The sequence below is a fragment of the Lonchura striata genome, chromosome 1A, assembly GCF_050655825.1.
Source record: "Lonchura striata isolate lonStrDom1 chromosome 1A, ASM5065582v1, whole genome shotgun sequence".
Classification (NCBI taxonomy): domain Eukaryota; kingdom Metazoa; phylum Chordata; class Aves; order Passeriformes; family Estrildidae; genus Lonchura; species Lonchura striata.
Genome location: NC_140741.1, coordinates 7,558,241 through 7,581,733, shown reverse-complemented (window position 1 = coordinate 7,581,733; position 23,493 = coordinate 7,558,241). Strand labels below are relative to the sequence as shown.

At 40.8% G+C, this 23,493-nt stretch overlaps 1 protein-coding gene across 10 annotated transcripts in view; it reads right to left on the bottom strand.

Moving 5' to 3' along the window:
- ITPR2 (inositol 1,4,5-trisphosphate receptor type 2) overlaps window positions 1-23,493 on the bottom strand; it is a 242,560-nt gene that overhangs the window by 178,001 nt on the left and 41,066 nt on the right. For 9 of the 10 annotated variants that reach the window (XM_021538669.4, XM_085570357.1, XM_085570356.1 and 6 more), the window contains 5 exons: window positions 23,250-23,348; window positions 22,037-22,120; window positions 21,064-21,210; window positions 19,769-19,864; window positions 8,008-8,052 (listed from right to left, as the gene is read on the bottom strand). In XM_021538669.4, coding sequence (XP_021394344.2) covers window positions 8,008-8,052; window positions 19,769-19,864; window positions 21,064-21,210; window positions 22,037-22,120; window positions 23,250-23,348 — 471 coding nt within the window. The remainder of the gene's footprint in view (window positions 1-8,007; window positions 8,053-19,768; window positions 19,865-21,063; window positions 21,211-22,036; window positions 22,121-23,249; window positions 23,349-23,493) is intronic. The other variant, XM_021538671.4, reaches the window with a different exon arrangement.

Genomic DNA, 23,493 nt, shown 5'->3' with positions numbered 1-23,493 from the left:
TGAACCTCCCCTGGAGCAGCTTGAGGCTGTTTCCTCTTGTCCTGTGGACACTCTCAAACAGCAAGAGCCAGACCATCTGTTCCACCAGGACCAGCTTGTCATGGCAAGGTGGGCAGGCAAAGCCCCAACTGGACTGTATTACAAATCTCAAATCTGATTGTACACAAATCAGCACAGGCTGATAACACTGTGGCTGGTCCAACACAGGTCTGATTTTACCCCCTGCGAGGGGGTTGCCTTTGAGGGACAGAGTTACTCAACCACAGCACGTGAGCTAAGGTGGGATCTTCCTCCCGCCATCTGCTGAGAGTTCAGTGGAATTTTTGACCCTGCAGCACCATCCTCAGATCTCTATAGTCGACTCCATATCTTTGCCTACAGACTCCAAATGCCACCTTCCCTGAGAACATTTCTTGGTTTGATGGAGTCATTCAGAGTCTGTGCCCATAACCACACAACAACCAACATAATTACTGGTGTGAGTACAAGCTGCTCCTCTGGGGTGCCGAGTTACACATCTTACACAAGACTGATCACTAAGTAAGAGACTGGCAGCCCAGGGCCATTCATGTACACAAAATACATCACAGAGGGAGAGGAGAAGAGGAATGAGGAAAGCCAAAAGAGAAAAAAATCCGACCCTGGAAGCATGAAATGCTATTAAAATGATTTACAATACACCACTAAGGAGGAGCTGTACAATGTAAAAGGCCAGGCTGTACTTGGTTTGCATTAATAGCTTGATTAAAACCAAACTGTAAGGGATAATCAAGGGCAAAGCTTTGATTATCCATATTGCCAATTCAAAGTAAACAACAAAATCAAGGATGAGTGAAATTATGGAAGAAAGGATTAGTTATCAACTCATTCCAAGGCACTTCTTGAATCCTTCCAAAACCTCAATTTTTTCATTACCAAGCTTACAAAATGCCAGCTTTCCATGCCATGACTTCTATCAAGGATGGAGAGAGAAGAAAAAAAATACAGAAATAAATTTTTGTTAGGGTCCTCTAGTCATTAGGGTACTGCAACAAGTGTTTGAGAGGAAGGCTTACTAAGACAAAGAACAACCATTTCCTAAGACTCGCACCAGAGTAAACTCATCTCGCAGTCCCCACACCCTCTTGTATCTCATGCCCAAACATAGTACAGAAAAATGCACAAAAAATTTAACCTATATGCAAGAATTGAGAAAATAGCAAATTGCTTTTGTGATTTCCATACGTGTTTTACATACTTGTGATGAGACACAAACTGAAAAGGCATAGAAACAATAAAAAAATCCTTCTGAGAGCTTAACAGGTGTGAGTCAGAGTCTAATATTAAATCAAAAACTACTTCCTACACTTTATAACAAAACAGAAAACTGGAAATCCAGTTGAAAATTCCAGAGGTCTGTAAAGTGGTGAGTAGTACAGGATAGTTTAGAACAGAATCCAAAATTTTTGACACTTTCCACAACTTACATTGAAATCTAATTAAGGTTTTCCAGAAACTACCCACTTCACTATAATTTCCAAACTGAAATGACTGGTATACAAAAAGGCAGGACACTTCATAATTGTATGGTTTTCTTTTTATCCTGGGGCTCTGAGTAAAATACAGACCAAAATATGAAGGGAACATGGACAGGACACCTGACCCAGACAGGGCAAAGGGATATTCCCCATCACAGAACACCATGACCAGTATATAAAGTGGGTGAGCTGGCAGGAGGCAGAGTCAAAGGCAGATCTCCTGTGCTTTAGCAGTTCACACCAACCACTGGCTCTGAGGAGAAATTCACCCAGAAGTCTGGGGCTAACCCTGTTCATTCCCTGGTGACCCCAACAGTTGTATAGATCCAGTTGAGCAACAAGTTCACCAACCTAAATCCCACCAACCAGGTTTAGCAGCTGGCAAGATCTGGTTTCTAGCCTAAAAAGAAATTCCAACTCAGAGGGCAAGGCAGCACCTGCGACACAGCTAACTGCAATGCCAAGCTTAGCTGAGTAAAATCAGACCTGCATAAGAGCTGTACAGCAGTTCCAGACTGAACTCCCTCACAAACCTCAGAACTCTGCTTACAGCATTTTTTCAGAATCTTAATCTCACAACTCAGCCTGGGTTATTGGAGTGAAGCACTACTCATGGGAAAAAAAAATATAACAAGAAGTGACCCCCAACCTGACAGCTCTGGAAACAAGTTTTATACAAGGAGTACGTGAGAGACAGCAATGCTATCATTGCATAGGAACAAACATGGATTTGTATTTATGTCTCATTTTACGTCCCAGTGCACGTGCACATGCCTGTGTGGGAAGAGAGAGAATGCACATACACTTGGCATACAGAAAGCTTCTCACGATAAATTAAATTTAGTAAGCAGCCGTCAGAAACTGCACTTAACCCAGCCATTATTGAATCAGCAGATGAGTCCATGTGAGGATGTGGAAAGAAGTGAAAGTACTAGGCTAGTTTAAACTAATTAGACAATAGCTCAGGAGAAGCACTGCATTCCTAAGCAGATGGAAACAAGATGACATTTGCTCAGGTAGAAACTGGCATATGAGCAGATGCAGCCAGCAAAACTGGATTTAATTAAGAGAAAAGAAGAAAAGAACTGTAAAGGAGCTCAAACGCAGAGAGAAGAACATTCAACTAAAAGCAGTGTGAGGGAAAGCTAATGGAACAGTTTCAAAGATGTTGGCAGTGTGGTCAGTGACAGCCAAGGAAAGCAATTCCAAGACTTAATAAAAAAGAAAAAAAATCAAAACAAAAACAAAAACAAAAAAAAAGTTAATTACATGCCATGAGTACAGAGAAATGTGGATAAAACAATATTACCAAACAGTACATTCCTGGAAGGAAAATGTATATACCTTTGATTGTCCCAAACTACAACAAACTAACAACAGCCTGTCACAAGTCACATTAGACACATATCCAAGGTGAGGAAGGTGCAATCACTTCGTTCTTGTGCACTGGTTAAATCACTCACAAGGATCAAGGAGATCACACATTCAGTTCTGCTCCTGCCCAGCAGGAGCTGGACCCACCCCTTCCAAAGAACCCAGTGTAAGTATCAGTGGTACAAAAAGCAGAGTCAGCTCCTTCAGCCTGAGAAAACCTCAGTGTGCACTGGCACAGAGGGCTGTGAGCCCCCAGCCTGATTCTGCAGCAGCAAAGCTCAATAACCACACCCAGGAAGGGGAACTGAGTAAACCCCCACAGCACAGCCAGGTGGGACCCACCTAGAAAAGCAAAGGGTGAACATTCAAAAAAAGAGTCCTAGGTATTGAAAAAGAACACCATTTTGGTGAGAAGGGGAAATGTTGATCCAGGCCCACAGCACAGTCTAACTCCTGGGCTACCACCACTGATTTACAGTGCATCATGATTTTAAAGAGAAAAAACAGTGCAGACATACTGCTTGCCATGTGGAGAGCAAATGTAAGGAGAGAAAAATCCCATGCTGGAATCAGTGACAAAATAATCAGGTCCTATCAGATTTGTCCTCCTTGAGACTTACAGCCCAGCAGATAACCCTTTTCACAGCTCCTGCCAGAATTTGCTACTAATTGCTACTATCCCAAAACTTCCTTATTTAACTCAACTGAGCATCATACCTAAAATTCAAGAGATTTATGTGGAGTTTTGCTTACAGAAGGGCCTTCATTTCAACTGCAAAAAGCAATCCAAAAACATGAGACAGACCTAAAATACTTTTTCTTTTAGAAACCCAATCTACAATTCCAATTGGTGAAGACACCTCTTGTGGCATAGAGACAGACAAGGATAATGCCCTGCTCCTGAATGAATACATTAAGCTGCACTGCAGATTTCAGCAGAAATTAAATTTAATAGCAGCCAGAGTTCTGAAAATGCCTGTTAAATCCAGAGCAATGTGGTATCTCAACACGTTAACCCAGTTTAGGAGGCTCTTACAAAACCAGCATTTTTGCAGAGCGGTAACGTGAGCAGAACTCCATAGGTTAGATTATTTTAAAAAATTCTTTATGAGAAGAAAATGGAGTAAATGAATGGCCAGCCTTGCTCCTGCCTGCTAGGAGCCCTGGCAGACAGCACAGCAGTTAGCCTCCTGTAACACCTTCACTGTTGACTCATTTGTGAGTCATCACATTTTTAGCAGAGACATCACGTTGCAATCCTGTTGTTAGGAGCCAGAGACATTCTGTAAGAAACAATGTATGCATTTCCAGAGCTGATTCAGACCCGTGTGCAACAGCAGAATAATAATAATGTGCCGGCATCCGTGTCTCCCCTGCTCCCCCCAGCTTCCCCAGTGGTCTGACTGCTGGCTTTATGTAAGTTGCCATTTTTAAGCTGATGATTTTTCTTTTCTCCTTTTTTTTTTCCAATGTTTTTCAGATTATCTATTCTACTTGTTTAAACTGCATCACCCATATAAAATTTATAATTCAATAAAGATCACTCCTGGAAGGTAAAAAACCAAACCAAAAAAACCCCAAACAAATTAATTTACAGTGTTTATAAGAAAAAAAAAAAATCTCCTGGGTTGGCAGCAAGAAGGAAAAGTTAGAATTGCAGAATGTCGGGAATTCATAAAGATATATGAACAACTCAAAGGAGATAGATCCAATTGCACCCGGCAGCCCATGGTAGAAATGCTCAACTTCTTTACAAGATAAGTAAGTGCATACCAGTCTCAATCCTAACAAAAATCTCAACAATAAAAGGCAGATTGGAACTGCTTAGAATTAGTCCTCTCATGAAAATGCAGACAAATGGAGATAAGGTACCCATCCAAAGTCAGCCTTTAACACAAAGGCACTAACAAATGCCAGGTTCCCAGCTGTTCCTGACATTTCCCTGATGTTTGTAGCATTCTTCTCGATGCTGCACATTTCTCTCCTTAGAACAAGCATAGTAATTTGCAGCATGAAAACCACCAATTTTGGGTTTAGTGGGAGATGTAACACAGAGCACTGCATTTTTTTTTTTTAGATGATATACTACAATCTCCTAGACTTTAAGAGATGGAGAAGTCCTTTTTTGATAAGACCCTTAAATCTCAAAAAGGTCTCCCCACTTTAAAAAAATTCTTCTGGAGTTTAGATGTGGGAATACTAATGAACTCATTGTAAGGCCAAATTTTATCAGAATTAAAACCAGTGCTTCACAAGACAACTTGGCTGGATTGTCAAGAAGCAGCTCATAAACAAGCGATGAACCTCAGTCCAAACATACCTTTAATGCATGGGAACAGAAGTCCTGGTAACTTCCAGTAATATTTTTGTTCTCTGGCACCAAAACCCTTTCAGACTCTGGAGTCACTTAAGGCAAGGCAGAAAAGATGTGCTTAGGCAGAATCTTGGTATCCGTGCCACTGCTGCATCATGGAAAACCCTTCTCCATTGCTGCTTCCCAAAATTCAGTTGCCTGAGCAAGTGGGATCGGGCCTTGTAGGCCAGGCCGTGAACAAGCACAAGCAGCCCCAGCACAGGCTGGGCAGTCCAGCACCGGCACAGAAAGCACAGATGGCAGTGCTGATTTAAAACTAACAGAGAAGGAACTGCTGCTCTTTCATCCAACAGCCCAGCAGAGAAAAGAAGGAGTCCCAGGATGGGGGAGGCTGAAGGGACCACAGTGGGTCATGGTGCCACCTCCCCGCTCCAGCGGGGCCATCCCAGAGCACAGGGCACAGGATTGTGTCCAGAGGGGTCTGGGATATCCCCAGTGAGGAGACTCCCCAGCCTCTCTGGACAATCTGCTCAGGCTGGGTCCCTGCCCAGGACAGAAGCTGTGCCTCCTGCCCAGGTGGAGCCTCCTGGGCTCAGTCCCTGCCCGTGGCTCTGGTGCCATTGCTGGGCCCCAGAGCAGAGCCTGGGCCCTGCTCGGAGCCCTCCCTGCAGCCAGGGACACCCAGGGCTGAGGGCCCCTCTCAGCTGGGGCTCCTCTCCAGCTGCACAGCCCCAGCTCCCTCAGCCTTTCCCTGCCAGAGCTGCTCCAGGCCCCGAATCCTCTCGGCAGCCTCCGCTGGCCCCGCTGCAGGAGCTCCATGGCCCTGCTGTGCTGAGGGGCCCGGGGCTGGACACAGCCCTGCAGATGTGCCACACAGGCTGGGCAGAGGGGCAGCATCGCCCCTCAGCTGCTGGCACTGCTCTTCCCAGTGCACCCCAGGATTCCATTGGCCTTCCTGGCCCCCAGGGCACAGGCTACAGGTTCAGCCCTTCAGCCACAAGGATTCATTTATTCTTCTCCCATTTCCCTGCTACTCATTCTTCAATTTTTGCTGGGGTAGGTCCACTACAAACTTCTCCCTCCAGATTTACTTCATGGGCAGTAGTCCAAGATTAATTTTTTCAAAGGACGGAAAAGAAGATGCCTTTGTTGTGAGTGCACTAGGCTGTGACCAGGCAGGGAAACCCTAAATGATAACCACAGAGCAAGGAAAGCTGCATGTTATGTGCTATTGGATACAAAACTGACATAGCTGACCCTCAAAGAACTCCAAATATTACAAGATTCTTTTATTTTTGAGGGACAATTCAACACACTGCATCATTGTAATTCCTGCACAGGGATGTGAAGTTTCTATATTGGGCTGCTCCAGGGCAGAATGAAGGCTTAAATAGCCATTGCTGAATCATGACATTTCCAACAAGATTATAAAGGGATGAAGGATCCAAAAGGATTTTTATCACACATATAGAGCCTGTAGGCTTTGATTTACATGGAGGTGTCACCAAAAATTGCTAGAAGTTCTTCCACAAAACATCTTTCACAGGAAAGTGCTGACTGTGCAAATTAAAGTTTTCACAGAGATATCAGTTTTGATCCTCAATCAGCTTTGATTAGTTTTTTATTGGAAGTATTTCTCTAATATGATTTATCTGGTCTGGGGTTTTAGCTGAACCAATACCCAGGAGGAATAAGCCAAACTGATAGTGAAGCCACCTTTAACATTTGTGCTTAGACTACACTTCTGCCTTTGTCATTATCCAGTCCAGAGAATATTTAACTATTTAGATGAACTGAAATGACTACAGAGGGAAAACTTACACCATAAACAAGTATGCTGTGGTACAACAGGATTGGCTCCTCAGTGACAAGGGCCTAACACCTAGTCACTGAGGAATACTAGAACTGCTCTTGATTTCCATTCCAAAGCTCCAAAGGCCTCAAGTTTCACTCCAATACAAAAGAGAAACAACTGGTGAAACTTCTCTACTTTCATAGGGGAGAATTCTCATTTCTCTGGACAGCTTAGCTGTTATTGCACTATCATCACTAATGCGAAGTATCAGTGAAGATGGAAAACTATGTTGCCAACACCTATGAAAGTCTCCATCTTTATTAAAATTGCAGTCCTCAAGGCATGTGATTTTGTAAGAATCTTGGGTTTCATGTCATGAAAAACCAAAAATTTCTTCCCTGTGCAGAGAAAAACTTGAAAATATATCCTCTTAAAGAACAAAAGCCCATAAGGCAAGCAGAAAGAAATTAAATTGAATTTTTTGAAGAAGATTTCAGCCTTTCCAAGGCAATCTCATGAATCTGATGGAGGAATTAGTCTTTTTGGGAGTATTTGTTGACTTAGTAACAGGAAGATTCCCCCAAGGTTTTAACTCCACTTCCTTCACACACTATAATCTCCATGTCTGGCCTTGCCTCATTAGTCAGAATTAGCTAAAATGCTCTTGATGCTGTACCTGGCAAAGGCTGTTGCCATGAAGTAACATCAGAGCTGAGAAGAATGAATACATTTCATATCTGCAGTCAGATAACAAGCACAACAGCTTCAGCTAATGCCACGATGCAGAATTTGAATAAGTTTCTTATCATTTGCTTCAGCACGGGGGGAAAACTGTCTGAATTGCCAGTTCTGAGATGCATCCTACCTTGCACAGGATAAGGAAAACAACCCCAACAGCTGGAATAATAAGGAAAATGAAAGCTCTAAAGAGCTTCCATATGTCAGGATGTGCTGGGTTAAGGATACAGCATTCCCCAGATTATATGCAACATATAAATTCCACTTACCAAAGCTTTTCCTTCATTATTACCTTCTGGGTAGTGTGGGTTAAGCTGGAAAAGAAAAGAAGTCAAATACTATCGCAATAGCTTTCAGATATTTCATAAATGGGGGAGAGGGTTTGGTTCAGTTCTCTGTTATGTTTCCACCCTGCAAAAGGAGAGTGGAGTTTTAGAAGCAGTGTGAAAGTAAAAGACTTACTGCTTCAATTTCTGGCTGACTTAGCTGGCTATACCCTCAGCTCTAGAAAGAGCATCTTGCAATCAAGTTTGTTAACTCAAGAGGAATCTCAAATAACCAAACCCAAAAAGGATGATGAAGAAAGCACAGTTACTATTTTAAATGCAGCCAGTTACAGTCACCAACACACATGCACACACTATCACTTGTAGGATTGACCCTGGGCAGATAGATTGAGATTAAAAAAAAAAAACATTTGCTTTGCCTACTGATATTTTACAGGAGAAGACTGTGAACTCAGAATTAATGCATCTTTGAAACAGGAGTGACAATGCCACTAGAGAAAATTATTTCATTACACTCTAGTTCAGTTTAACCATTATTAACAGGGATAATATTTTCTATGTCACATCTGGCATTAATTAATACTAAAGGTACTATGGGAAGCTTCGATGAAAGATGCTAAACAATAATAAATTTAAAGTATTAGTATTTAAAAGCTGTTTAATATCATACTCTTGACAAGGGAAATATGCAGCCTATAAAATGAGGGATTACATAGGCAGACATATTCACAAATAAACAAAAACACACACACCCACTCACTGGCTGCACATGAAACCTTTCAAGATTTGATTTACATGAAGAAACAATTTTGTGTCAATATTTACCAATATTTCCTGACACAGGATATGCTGCAAATGCTGAAGTAAGATTATAAGCTATATAAGACAATTTTGTTCTTAGGTAATTAGAGGTTGTATGCATCTTACAGATGAGAACTGTCATTTTCTTGGCTTGGATTTGGCATTACCAGCGTGAAAGAGTCAGAAGAGAATTGCACAGGGCAAGATACACGAGTCCCAGTGGAACTTTTCAATATTACATTATCATACACCTAACATTACACAGACAACTGTTGTGAACAGATTTTGTTACCTTGATAACCCTTTATTAAAAAATAGTCATTTCTATCTCTTTAACCCCTCAAAATGCCTGCTCCTCTCCACAACGTTAGCCTGAAAGAGGAAAACTTTCAAATCTTTGTCAAATAGCTGAAAATACCTTTCCTGTGTGTCACAACTTGATGTGCTAACACAGAAATGACCATGGGTTTATTCTGTCTCCATTTCATTTTTTGCATTAGCCACTATGCTACCATTAGAAACCTAATTTAGAGACCTTGCTCTCCTCCCTGTGCTGACACCCGTCTCAAATCTTGCATTTTACTCATTCCTGACATTGTCACAGTCTCCCAACTCCAAGTCCCTCTTGCTACTGCTATACAGCAACAAAAATGAGAGATGAGCACCAAAAAACTAAAACTTATATACATATGTAACTGTCTTCTCATAGCTTTGGTTCCTTCTTAAGTATCCACAGTTCTTTCAGCATGACATTTGTTCACCTGACACCTTAAAATAATCCTGGTGTCCCAATTTTAGCAATCAAGCTGAGCTCTCTGCCTTTGGTCCCCCATCAAGAAGAGCCAAAATTAGCAGGCAGTGCCCTCAGTCCCAGCCATGCACCGTGGCCTTCCAGCAAAGGTGCAGAGGAGGTACAGGAAAGCTGAATTTCTATGCTACCCTCAGATATTGCTGGTAGCAAGCAAGCAAGAAAAAGTCCTGGTCATCTTGGGTTTGTCACTAGAGCCAGCACAGAGACCCTGGCACCGAGGACTTGATCCCACAGGTTTTCATTGAAGGATTCAAGTTGAGTAGAATTATCAACCCAGTATGAACTGAATTCTGATATCCTTCAGCTGTTTACTTTCAACATAACGGTGATTAAAATATACATATTTATAAGAGTAACAGGACAAATTAGGACAATCTCCCTTCCTTGACACTTCCTGCCTTCTTGAAAATTGACTGAATATACTATCCTCAAATTTCTAAAACAGGCCACTTATGGACTTAGGGTGACTGCAACAGAAGGCTCAGGTCAGAAATCAAGTACATCCTTAATGATGTTTTTTCTTGCCCTGCTGTTACAGAAATAATAAAACCAAAAATATGTTGTTTAGAGAAAGTTTTGAGATGCTGACATTAAACCGTAAACATGATGGAACTCAGTTTTCAGGCTGACATCCATGGCCCCATTTTCAGTTCTGGTCAGCAGTTGCCACTTTCATTTTCATTTCAACTGAGATTGTTGGTGTTGAGGGTTTCTGAAAAACAGACCAGTAGCTATTATCCCATGCTCCATTCTCCAGGTAGAAGGGGCATAAATCATCTAGTGTTGTGTGTCATATTATACCTGTTCTGAGTCCCTTTCAATATCCCAGCCCAGAATGACCTAAGGACACAATGAGAGTCTCAGAATTCCAAAACCTATTGCTTTTTCTGATTGATGCAAGATCACTTCCACATTCTTCAACAAATTGACAAAACAAAAGAAGCCTTGCAAATAACATCAATATTTTTATCTTGCTACAAACAAAATCAAATACTTTCTAAACACCTGCAGAAAATTGTAAGAATGCTATGCTAAAACAGGCCTCAATAAAGCTCAACACTTTTTAAGTTTTGTGTCATTGGATGTCTTGAAATTTCAGTTTACTGAATCGTACCTAAAACACAGCAGAAAATATTCCTGCAAAATGCCACTGGAAGGTGCATGCAGCCAATACACACAAAGAACAAGAAGAACTGCAAACTGCAAAGCTTAAGCAAGTGTATTTGTTTAATTATTGTAATAGATTTATTATATATTTTTTTTTTTAGTATATTTCCATCAGCTTATTTTCCAGTAAAGAACAATCCAGAAATTCTAATCCTCTGCTGCTTGTTTTTCAACAAACTCAGGTACAGTCATTTTACACCTTACCGAGAACAGGAAAGAAAAAGGTACCACAAAAAGTTTTTCATTGAGAGTTCTGGAGTTTAGAGATAGATTTGCAACTACAGAGAAGGCAATATCTTCTTTTAAATCTACATTTAAATAGCATTTACTTGTACTCCTCTTCAAGAAACCAAATTCACAAACTGTGATCCACACAGGGCAGCTGAGAGAGCCTGAAGGTCAGAGTCAGTGCTGCAGGTAGTCCTCCTGAGTATAAAAATTGGTGTATATTCCTCCCGAGTATACAAATTGGTGTCTCTTGGACAGATTTCAGGCTCAGCCTTAGGATATAGTGATATGTGTAAAGATTAGATGTCTGAATGCACACATACATCAACATCCTCATCCTGTGGGAGCAGCAGAAGACCCCCAGGAAAAAGTATGTATGACAAACTCAGAAGTCAGCTTTTACACATGGAGAACTGAGGTATAGACAAAGTCTTTATTTCTGGTTAAAACCACATAGATAGGCAAGAAATCTCATTCCTGAATTTTTGCCTAGTGACTTTACAAAATCTATAAGTCTGCATAGCAGGAAGGCAACTTTCATCTCTGTGTGTTTATGTGCATACTTCTGGTATTTGGTGCTCAGAGAATGCCAGTAACCTGCTAATCCTGAGAAGGATTCCAGTAGATTGAGCACCAGAAGTTCCAGGCTCTGTCATCTCTACTGATTTAAGCTACTCAAAGTTGTACCTTAAAGTTTTCAAACCTCACAAGTCTACAGTGCATAATTTTCTGGGGTTCTCCTATTGTCCAGATCATCTCATAGGTCAGTTCCTGGCTTTAATTTTATTTTTGCATCTTCACATAGTCAGATATCCTTTACAATCCAAGAAGTTTGAAATTCCACATTTCTACTGAATGTTGTTTTCTTGGAGGAATGCATGGAAAGTACCTAAACAGGCTATTTTTGGACACTCAATTAAGAAGGAGAGAGAGGAGTTTGAGGAAAGGAAACACCCATGCTGATTTTAATCAAATTTTGTTGACTAGGTAAAGGATATTTAAAGCATCTTGCCAGAGGAAGAATTAGATTGCCAAATTTCAGCTAAATGAGCACTTTAAAGAATTGATTAAAACCTGCATTTATGAAGGAAACCCTGACAGACAAAGAATAAAAGGCTCTAATTCAACACACTCAAACAGTCCCCATTTCAATGTGATAACCAGCCTGTTAACACACAGCCTGTTACCCAGTCAACAAGGGCAAGTCTTTCGGGGAAGAAAAGCCAGGACAAAAGAAAAATAATCCACTTTTCAAATCTTTCATCTTCATTAGGCTTGCTTTGTTCTTTGTTAATGTCATACTGATTAGCTTTCGATAAATCCAAAGGACTTTTGCACAATTTCAAAGACTTTCAGTGGCATTCAAAGGACTTTTGCCATCTTATTAACTTGACAAACAAAGACTGGCTACAACTCTACCTCGATAAACTCCAACTGCTCCTCAGCATCGGCACAGAGCTCCTGATAATCATCATGTGATCATTATTTTAAAATCTTAAAAGGACTTTTCTTTCAGGATTGTATTTTTCTCACGAGCCATGTCTTAGCAGATCAGACAAGTTTCCAGGGAGGACTGGAAAGCTGAACCTTTCTGTCTGCTCCAGGCCCCCCTGCTAGTCAAAAACAGGAATGAGAAGCAGCCCCAATACCTTCCTGTCCCGATTTTTCACCCTCATCACCAAAAGAAAGATCATCTTGATGGCATTTCCAGCTGCTGTGCAAGCAATGGCACGCCAGCATTTTGCTATGCCTAAATCAGCACAGATTTTAAAGGTCTCACACAAGCAGCCTAAGTAGCTGCATATTGTGAGTGGTAACTGGGAAATACCATTTCTTCTACAGGGAAGAAGGGCAGAGAACCTGAAACCAGTGTTCAGCCCCACTCAGACATATCCCATTCTGCAGAGGAAGTCACAAGAAAGAAAAATCCTTTAATGTTACTTGGATGCTGGGCCATAACCTTAGTCTGAGCTTCAGCAGCCCCGTGTCAAGCTGTGTTATATAAAAGAAAGCATCCTCCTTTCTTTAAGAGTGATGTTCTAAATAGTAATACCCTGTTATGCCTTTTAGTGGTCCTCACAGGAGTAACTAGGGATGATTGAGTTAGAAATGACTGACATTTCTACTGTTAAAAAAACCAAAACCTCAGGCACACAAAAACCCAAAAACAAACAAACAAAAAAACCAAAGGGGGAGGGCTTGGAAACCTCCATCAACCATCACAAATAAATAATTTAATAAAATCTTCTCAAGTGATCTTGGGGAAAAAAAAAAAAAAAAAAAAAAAAAACAACACAAAAATAATGCACTTAAGAACAGACCACATGTCTATATTTGCTGTTTTGGAAGACATCAAAACAGAGGATAGATTTTTTAATAACATAATTAGGCCTTGTAATGACTAAATGACAATAAATGCTGCATTAACATATTTGTACTTCCTCACTTCTAAAGCTTGTACAAACATCGCCCCAGTCCAGCCAGCTTCAGGCAAGACCAAAACTCTCTTACAAGTCACAAATGCAAGTGAGTTGGCTGGGGGAAAAAACTTTGCTCTGAGATCCCAATATGAAAGTATTTGCACACTGACAGATTCCATCAGTCAAGACAAGTCAGGTCAAGAAATTTAGCTGCATTCTCAAGATTCTTAAAAACCTTGGAGAAATCTAGTTCTGGGTTTAGCTAAATGGACCTCTAGATCTGTCACTTTAAAAAGCCATATCCAAGTCTGCAGAACAGGTCAGGCTGGCTCTGTAAATCAGTAATCCATCCTTCTCCTCTGGATCTCTTCCATCTCTTCATGCATAGCTGTAAAATATCCTTCACTCCTTACAGAGCTTTAGAATAAACCCACACTCCTACAAGACAGTGAAAAACTGAAATAAGGCTTCCAGTGCCGAGTTTACCCTGTCACCTTGGCAAATCCTTTTTCAAATGAGACTGTTTAATCACAGAGACAAACGGACAGAAAATAATCTGAATGCTGGGCTAAAATTTAATCAGGAGATGCTGGGAAAGAACAGCCCCATAGTGAGATTTTGAAGCAATCTCCAGCTGAAGAGGTCCCATAGTAGCAAGGAATGAAATCTGTGAGGAGATGTGTGTGAAGGCCTTGGTAGATGCTGCCATCTCCTGGCATCTTCTCTGGTTTACAAACTGTTCCCTGAGCAAAGGGTAGTTCATATCTCAGTTAAACAAGACCATTGTTATTTTATTTGTTACTTGCCTCAGTCTTCTGAAGGCAGAAGGAACCACAGAACATTTAACATTATGTTCTCCCTCTCTGCCTGACTAGGGCACAAACAAGTCCTTCTGCAAAGGTTTGCTTCCATATCACCCAAAAAAGAAAATAAAATTATACTGGCAAGCTGTGGTTCCATTGTTACTTCCCAAATAAAACATCTCTAGCAGTAATCCAATTTCCAACAAGTGGATAGCAAAAGGCCTAAATTATGGACTTCAAATAATCAATATCAGATGCCTTAATAAAACATCCTATGCAGGACTCCATTTTCCAGCAGTTTAAGGAAGTGGAAGACCATAAAACTACAGAGACAGTTTCTTGAGGGTGCCAGGAGTTTAATCCTGGTTTATAGCCTAAAGTTGAAGAATTGATTTGCCGTTTACATTACTTTTATCTTAGCTAATGCTGAGTATACTATTATCCATACAATTATGTAATCTTTCTTGAAATCTCTTTAAATGTTTTGTCTTCTATTCTTGTAGGATTCTTGTAACAATCTTTACTATTCAGAAGGCAGGAGATTATTTTTTCTCAATGTTAACTTAAGCATGTACTCAGCTATCTCCACCATGATCCAAATCAAGTGAGTATTACAACAGGCTTAAATTTACTATGAAGGGTATAGCCCTGTCCATCTGCATAAATGCATGCCATAACAATATATAACATGCTATAACATGGCAGGCTAATATTTTTAATCAGAGAATCACAGAATGGTTTAGATTGGAAGAGATCTTAAAGATCCTCTAGTTCCAAGCCCCTGCCATGGACTGTAAAAGCAAAATTTAACAGCAATTCCCAATTTGAAAGGAATGATGTACATAAGCTTCTCTGAAAAGAAAGGGGCAGTTTGAGGCAATTTTGCTGAAAAGTAGAGTGAGGTAATATGGGAAGAAATTTATTCAAGAAAGACAAGAGAAATACAAGTAATTTCTACTGACCATTAATCCAAGAGTTCTCAGCATGAGGTTTACACCACAATGTGGTGAAAATCAGCTGACAGTCCTGCAAAGCTTCAGCAGTCCCTGTTAACCCAAGCACTCTGCTCTGGTGCCCTAGCTCAGTGACCCTGTTCCAGCACAAACTACTCCCTCTTCCCTGTGCCCTGGATTCCATGCCAACACCACCTCAGGGACAGCACCTTGTGTCTGCACAATCCAATACCTGAGGAAAAAGGACATTTCTGAAGCCTGTGTTGCCCCTGCAGTGCTTCACCACTGAACTACAGCCTTGCAAATTGGACTGGACTTCCTGTTCAATTAATATTCATCTAATTGTCATTTAATCTCATGTGTGTGTAACCCTGTGCTGGCCCAGCCCAACTGGATTCAATAATTCCCACCTTCAAAAGAGTATTTTAGTGCTAAAATACTCCTAAAGCTGGAAGGGTGTTTCAGGCAGAATTTTAAGAACAAAGTTTAGAACAAAACTCTGATCAGAGTTGATCCATTTTACAGCTTAAGCCCTGCCCTTTCACTCTTTCAGAGAGAGGAAGGAGAACTCTTCCTCTCCTGTTTTCCACAGCAGTAATTGCTTATGGCCAGAGTTCTGGAGAAGCATAGAATGTGAACATTCAGGCTGCAATTTTACCTGCCTTAATTCACTGAGTTTAGTGGAGCTAATTTGATGTTAAAGACCTCACTACATTTACTACCATATTTTGGTCAAGGTATCTCATACCTAATCTCTTCAGCTAAGTAAAACAGAATTAACACAGATTTTTTTTCTTACAAATTCTGCACAGTGATTATGTACATGCTCACAAGGTTTCACAAGCAATGTTCTGTGGCTTATCTATTGTCTACTGGTATATCTGAGACCAAGATGTGATTTCATAGAGGCAGATATATTTTGTAATTATTTTAGCCACACCTGAGAAGTTGAATATGAAATAACAGACTTATCCTGCCTTTCTTGTGTGTGGACACACGTATCAGTTTAACAGCCTCATAAAACAAGTGTTTATAGTTTTAGTATGAATTGCCCAGTTTAGAAATCACAGAACCAGAGCTGCTATACATGTGGAGAACAATATTAAAAGTGCATGTTTTGGTTCAGCACAATTGATAAGCTGATACTCAGTTCAAAGTGACTTTTATCTTGGCAATTTAGAATATTGAAAAGGTTATGTGTGTTCATGAGAAAGGGACAGCTGTGTGTGGTCGCAACCTGAAGCATCTGCAAAGCTATTCAAGCAAACTGCAGCTCACTCCCACACACACACACACACACACAGATAGCTTTGGGTGCCTTCTACATGCACTGAAAAGACTTTTGGGAACATTTTTATTACTTTGAAACACCCAATTTTCACCTAACCTTACAGCCTCTCTTTATAAATGTAAAGCTTCAAAATAACTTGGGTCATTTTCCTGTAACTAGAGCTATAAAAAGGGTCTTCAGCAGAATTTTTTCTAAGAGACTGCTGACTCTGTGAAGATGGGAATAAAACTGTTCTGAGAATGAAACTCAGCAGCCTGGATCTTAGCTGGTGGCTTAGTGCCTAAATCTCCTGCTGAAGATCTGGCTCAGCTCTTCTGGGAGAAAACAAGCCCTTGTGACACTAACAGCAGAACTCCTGCTGTCTCCAAGGAAGACAATTTCTCTTTCCAATTTTTCAGCCAACTATTCAGTTCCACTTTTTTGGCAATGTCTAAGCCTGTGGCTTAAGGTTTCCTAATGTCAGACATCATTACCAGCTACCCAGATTTCCAATGTCCCAAATCTTATCATCAAACACCTCACTTCAGTATATTCCTCCTGTGTCTTAGGTGCTTGTGCTCAGAGACACTGAGTGACCCAGGGTGCACAGAGCAGCAGAGGAATGGCAGTGCAGGTGTGTGGAATCACCAAGTGTCTCCCACTGTGACTCCTTCAGCAGTGGGTCTTTGAGAGTGGCTCACCTTCAGCCCAGAGTCTGGGAGAAAGATCTAAGTTGTTCTAAGGTATTAGTAGGTCTTAGAAAATTTCAAAGCACAGTAATTAAAATTAGGCTAAATAAGTGGAAAGAGGATTAAAGGAAATACTACTACTTGAGACTGTGTCAGAAGTCAGAAATACAAGAGGTCTTCAAAAGGCAACAAAAGTTGGACAACTGATTGTACACTTCTAAGGAACATGGAATTGAGGATTTACACATACTAACTTCATCTTCTCAAGTTTATAACAATTAGATCTACAAGTACTCACCTATGTTTTGGAATTTTTTTTAGTGAACAACAATATTGCCTCAATTTTATTAATTTGCTTACTCTAGTATTGAAACACGTTTATCAGTTTTAAACTCTTTCATTCTCTGTGGCAAGCATCTTCAATTTTCTTAGTCTCCAGACCATCCCCCAGCCTTAAACTGCAGGGGCACCCCTTCACAACAAGGCTCAGTAGTGAGCCACCAATCCCAGACTCAACTGACCAGTTACATCTGGCACAGAACGACTCCAAGGAAAAGAGAAGGCACAGGCTGCTCACACAAGGTATAAGAGGAGAAAAGGGAGGCACCCAGGTGAAGGATACTTCTGTTCCTTGTCTGAGAGCTGCCCCATACAAAACTCCCCTACAGAAGCCTCCACAGCACACATCAAGCTGATTTAAGGGAGGATGAAGTAAGAAAAAAAGACAGTTATAAACAGTGATTTATCCTAATTTACAACAGCTCAAACTGTGACAGCAATTGCATTATTAGCCAACAGCAGAATGCTTAAAAGATTTCTGAGTTTTCTTCTTGTGCTTGTACTTTTTATTCCACTCTAGATACCTTTATCAAGGAGGCTTAAACAAAATCAGGTCATGGCAATGTGTGACGCTGTTGATAATCCATACCATGAGTAATCTCCCGGTGCTGCCAGAGCACAGATAAGTGTTCATAGGCTTTGCCCAATTGATTTAAAGTTAGGTCACGCACACGAGGTGTCTGCCTGCCTGTTCATAAATCTTGGACGTGTCTGGCTGGCTGGTGTGTTGTGCCTGACATATGAACTGTGCAAAACACAGTTCACAGGGTTTTATTACAGCAGTACATTTAATATCTCCACCACTGGTATTTTACACCTCACAGACACAGTCACCAATGCAGACCTCCAGTCACTAATGCAGGTCTCCAGTCCCAACAGATCACCTCTGTTCAACCCAAAAGCACTTCCAGCTCTCACTACGCTGTTGTTAATTGTATTCTCCATATTACCAGTCTGTCTGATAGAAATTTCTTTTCCAGAGGTAGAAAGGACCTAAGCTCAGGTCTGACATTGAGTGCACCATGGCACCTCTTCACTTGAAGATTTTTCACCTAAAAATCCCCCAGACAGATCCCCTGGTGGAAGAAGGAAGCCCATCAATATGCTCAGTGCTTTTCCTGACTCTCCATCAGCCCAGCTAGTAAAATCTTCCTACTAGGAGCATCCCGCACTGTAAGCAGAAAGAAAAATACTCCCAATTCTCAGGTGGGAGTACTGGTTGCCTCTTGAAAATTAGCTGTTATTAGCTATTATTAGCAGTCCACTGTTTATGTTTTGATAGTGGCCTTGACATAATTAGGAATAAATGAATGTTTGATAGCTCCTGTTTGTTCTTCCTCTGAATTCAGTGCAGGCTGTTAGAGGAGCTGGAACACAAAAGCAGCACTCTGGGAATACTAAGGAGTTGTCTGCATACAGAAGTTGCACTGCTGTAAATCAACTCCAGCAAGTCCTTTTTCAGGAGTTCCCTAATATATAATGATTTATAACTTTCTTCTTGCAGTCAATTTTTGCACTCATATTTCAAAATATAAGTTAAAATAAGCAATCCTAACTAAATCAGTGGGAAAAAAAGCCCTACTTTTAACTCCATTGATAAAATCTGTACACAGCCCTGTGTTAATATGGATTAGATATGACTCAAAGTTCACAGCTTATTGCAACCATTAAAATATCCAAGACTGCACCATTTCATACAATTGGTATTTATCTGCTGTATTCCAGTTTGCCAATAGCCATATTTTATTTTTAAGGAGTCTTAAAATATATTAAGCTGCTCTTTCAGGGAGTCACAATACTCTTGCCTTAATACAAAGTACCAGATAGCAACCAGACAAGTTGCAAGATCTTCCTTCTCCTCTGGGACCTTCCATTCCATCAAAAGGGGCAGAGACTTCCTCAGATTTTTCTTTATTCAAATTTTAGTCAAAAGGCAAGACTTCAACAGCAGAACCCTGAAGCCTAGATAATCACAATGAACTCGCCTGACACCAAGACAGAGTCACAACACCACTCCAAAAATCAAGGGCAAACAGGAGCAGAGATAAATGAACCCAAGGGTTTTCAGTATAAACGTGGTGGATATTTAACAGCAGTGTTTGCCCAGCAATCCCCGGGTGCAGCAATAAAGTAGGACCCAGCAGGGGGCCAGGGTGGGATCTTTGTGAAGATCTACACTGCAGACCCACCTGCTCCAGCAGTTCTGAACCAGCAGGACTTGGTTAGGCAGCACACAAGCACTTGTTTAACTGGCATTCTTACCTCTGCAGCCAAGTAGTTTCCAGTTGCCAAATGCTTAAATCTAAACAAGCTATTCCACTGTCCTGCACCTCCCCGGCAAGGGTCATGGTGGACAACCTAAAAGAAGAATTTAGATTTTAATCCTACTCCTCAAGATCATACCTCAGGTCACTGATATTTCCTGCAGCTCACTCCTAATAAAAAATATGCAAGCAACATCAGTACAGCCTGCCAAAGACAGGAATTCTGTGCTTACATGAAGCTCACCATAGATAACAACTACACTACATTTACTTTCTGCCAAGTGCCAGGAAATACTCTATTACTTTTTGTGCTTTCATTAATTTATTGCCTGCAAACATGATGAGCCAGATTTTGCTTTTAAGTGACATGGTGTGAATCTGCAGCTCAAGAAAGTAAGGAGAGCTGTTCTACACTAGGCACTACTTAAAAGCAGAAGTCAAACCATCATACATTATTTTACCAATAATACCGGCTCTATTATTGTCAATACTAGGAGCTTCTGAAAAAAATTCATTCAAGTGATATATCCTCAAATCATCTGAAATACCACAGGTTATTTCTTTTATCCCTTGACTGAGCTGAAGGTCATTTGCTTTCTTCAAATCTAGCATTGTCTGTCTCCTTCAAGGAGTAATCTCTAGTAAGTCCACACAATCCTCACCCAGACAAAAAATCAACTTTTCTCAAGACTGTTCTATATGCACAAAGTTTTTTCATCGCACAAGATCTTTTGGGTATAGGAGTTACATTATTGTCATAGCAAGGATTTGAGACCTACCAATTTCCTATGTTTCTTAGTTGAACAAAAATATTTGCTAGTTCCCTTCTCAAAATCATCCCCATTCACAAGACCATCTTTATTCAGGTCCACTTTAAACAAATGTTGATGTGCTGTGTGATGTTTGGGGGATTTCCTGTCAGCCATGGATTTCCATTTCTTATACTGCATATGAAGTTAAACGTAAACACTCAAAACTCAGGAGAGGCGAGTGTCCTTTGATTGGCTTTGATAAAATCACACCATTTACGTCAAGTCTGAATTTGAAATTTGACTCTTCCTCATTTTAGTGCAGGAAAATATAGTAAGAAAGCCTCCTCTCTCCACACACACAGAGCAATAAAGCAGCTTGTCAGGGTTCATCCTACAGAAACCGCTTCATGAAATAATAATAGTTACAGGGAGGTGTGTGATGATATCAGGAGCCTCTGAATGACTCATGTTGTGCTGAAGTTTTTTTTCTGAGCCCTGGCCTTCAGGTTCTAAAATATTTATAAAAAGAAGAAAAAAACACCTCTATTTCCCACAGTGCTTTAGAACTCGTTGCAGACGTGGCTGACTGACGTAACGTAGTGCGGAGGAAAATGTGTTGTTTCTTCTCATATTCATCACAGGTCAGAAACTTCTCTTGCTCTGCATGAAACAGCCTCACAACATCTCCCTAAAGAAATATGAAAAAGAAACACTATTTAAATGGTAGGCAAAGCCTCCAGACTATTTTTCTGTTTGTAACAGCTCCAGTGATGTCAGGAGAGCTGACAGGAAGAAAATATTTCTGAGCTTCCTTTTGCTGGAGCAGGTACCAAGTGAAGAGCATTCAATCTTAGTACCAAGTCTGGAAATCAGATGGGATAATTCAGTCCTGCAGGAGACCCACGGACTTTTGGGAAAGCACCACAATGAAGAGTAGGCAAAAACTAACCTAAAGGTGATTTTTAATTCTACTTAACTTTACCAAATTGATTTTTTCATTTTAATCTCTCTTGCTATTTAAGGGAAGTGAAGAGATCTTTCTAACATTGTATTATCTTATCACTTTTACTCTACAATCAACACCAACACCCACTCTCTCTTTCTTCTGCTGGAAAAATTTTTGTTTCCTCCTGCCTCTCTCCAAGATTTGATACACTATCCTTAAATGGGTCTACACAAATATAACACTTCCCTTTCAAATTCTTCCTCAAAAACTGCTGGTACCGTGACACCTATTGAAAAAAAATAGCCACTGATTATGATTTATTAAAGAACATGGGAGGACAAATTAAGCTTATCTTTAAAATGAAAATTTAAATTATCTCTTTACAATACCTCAGCATGTAAAGTTACATTGTCTTATTACAATTATTGTCATCTATAAGCCTGTAATACCACTTTGAACACCTCCATAAAGTCCTTATTTCTACTTTTATTCACCAGGTAATATTTCTTTACAGTCAAATACAGTAAGACTTTTTGGATTCAAAAAACCATTTGAAAATCATACTTACTCCTTTCAGTACATCATCTCGGTAACTACTGAATTTCATGAACAGTGTTATTTTCCAGCTTGTGTTACAGTTGACAGCATTTACCTTTAGAGAAAAAAAATCCAATTATAGTATATGGGGATGGGTTTTTTTTGAGACATTCCATTCTTCTGAGAGACCACACCACATCTAGGATGGCAGGGGACATGGCTTAGCTACATATCTGTACAGTTCTTAACATTGGTCTTGAAGCTCTCAAGTGTTGATGATTGTAATATTGGAGAAGACTGCGTGGGGAAATGCTGCTCTGTTTGCTGACAGCCTCCCAAGAACATCCCCAGAGGAATGATGAATGAGGATTGACTCTCACATTAGTCAGAGTTTAACATACTCAAGGAAGCCTCACAGAGTTTTCAGTGCTAGGACATCACTGCAGTGAGAATATTTAATCTTGGGTTTTTGAGGCTAAGTAGGAACCAGTTTTTAAGGCTGGCTTTGAGCCTATTGTGGGCTCTGGTTAAAAGTAAAGAACAATATGTCACAGAATGGTCTGGATTGGAAGGGATGTAAAGATCATCCACTTCCAAGCCCCTGCCATGGGCAGAGACACCTTCCACTATCCCAGGTTGCTCAGAGCCACATCCAGCCTGGCCTTGGACACTGCCAGGGATCCAGGGGCAGCCACAGCTTGTCTGGGCAACCTGTGCTGTCAGGAGGAGGCACAACCAATACCAAAAAAGGCTTCAAGTATCTGCAGCCCCTTATTGTTCTTCAGTACCATCTCTTATACTTTATCTTACATGCATTGCACCTGTGAGCCCTCTGTTCCCTTTGGTGGTTGGTCAGAGCACCTGGGCACTCCATGGCTCCTTACCTTCAATATCATTCACCTGTCCTGCACAGCTGGACCCACTGGGGATGAGGCTCAGCCCCAGCCCCACTCCCAGTTACCACAAACTGTGTGCTTACAACACTGCCAGGGCCTCAGCACCCTCACAGAGAGCAATTTCTAATATCCAATCTAAACCTTCTTTCCATCAGTGTGAAGCCATTCCCCCTTGTCCAGGCCCTTGTCAAGGGTGTCTCTCCATCTTTCCTCTGGGCTCTTTTTTGGCATTGGAAGGCCACAATGAGATCACCCTAAAAGCCTTCTGTTCTCCAGGCTGAATAATCCCAATTCCCTCAGCCTTTCTATAACCATCAGCAGTTACCCCTCCTGCCCTCCTGTACTCACCTCTTTGCAGCCAGGGTTATCTAGTAGCTCAATGTTGCTGGCGTGCAGAGGCTGTCCTGCATTGACTGGCATGAGAACAACTTTGTCTCCCACCACAACCTGGGAAGTCAGAAATAAAATGCAATTTAGACCTATGTAGCTGGCCAATAAAATGAAGTAATGCAGCATATTTAGAAAGTTACTCAAACACATGCTCTAGGCGTGGCACTCAAATTTATTTGTGGACAAGTCACACATCAGGTCT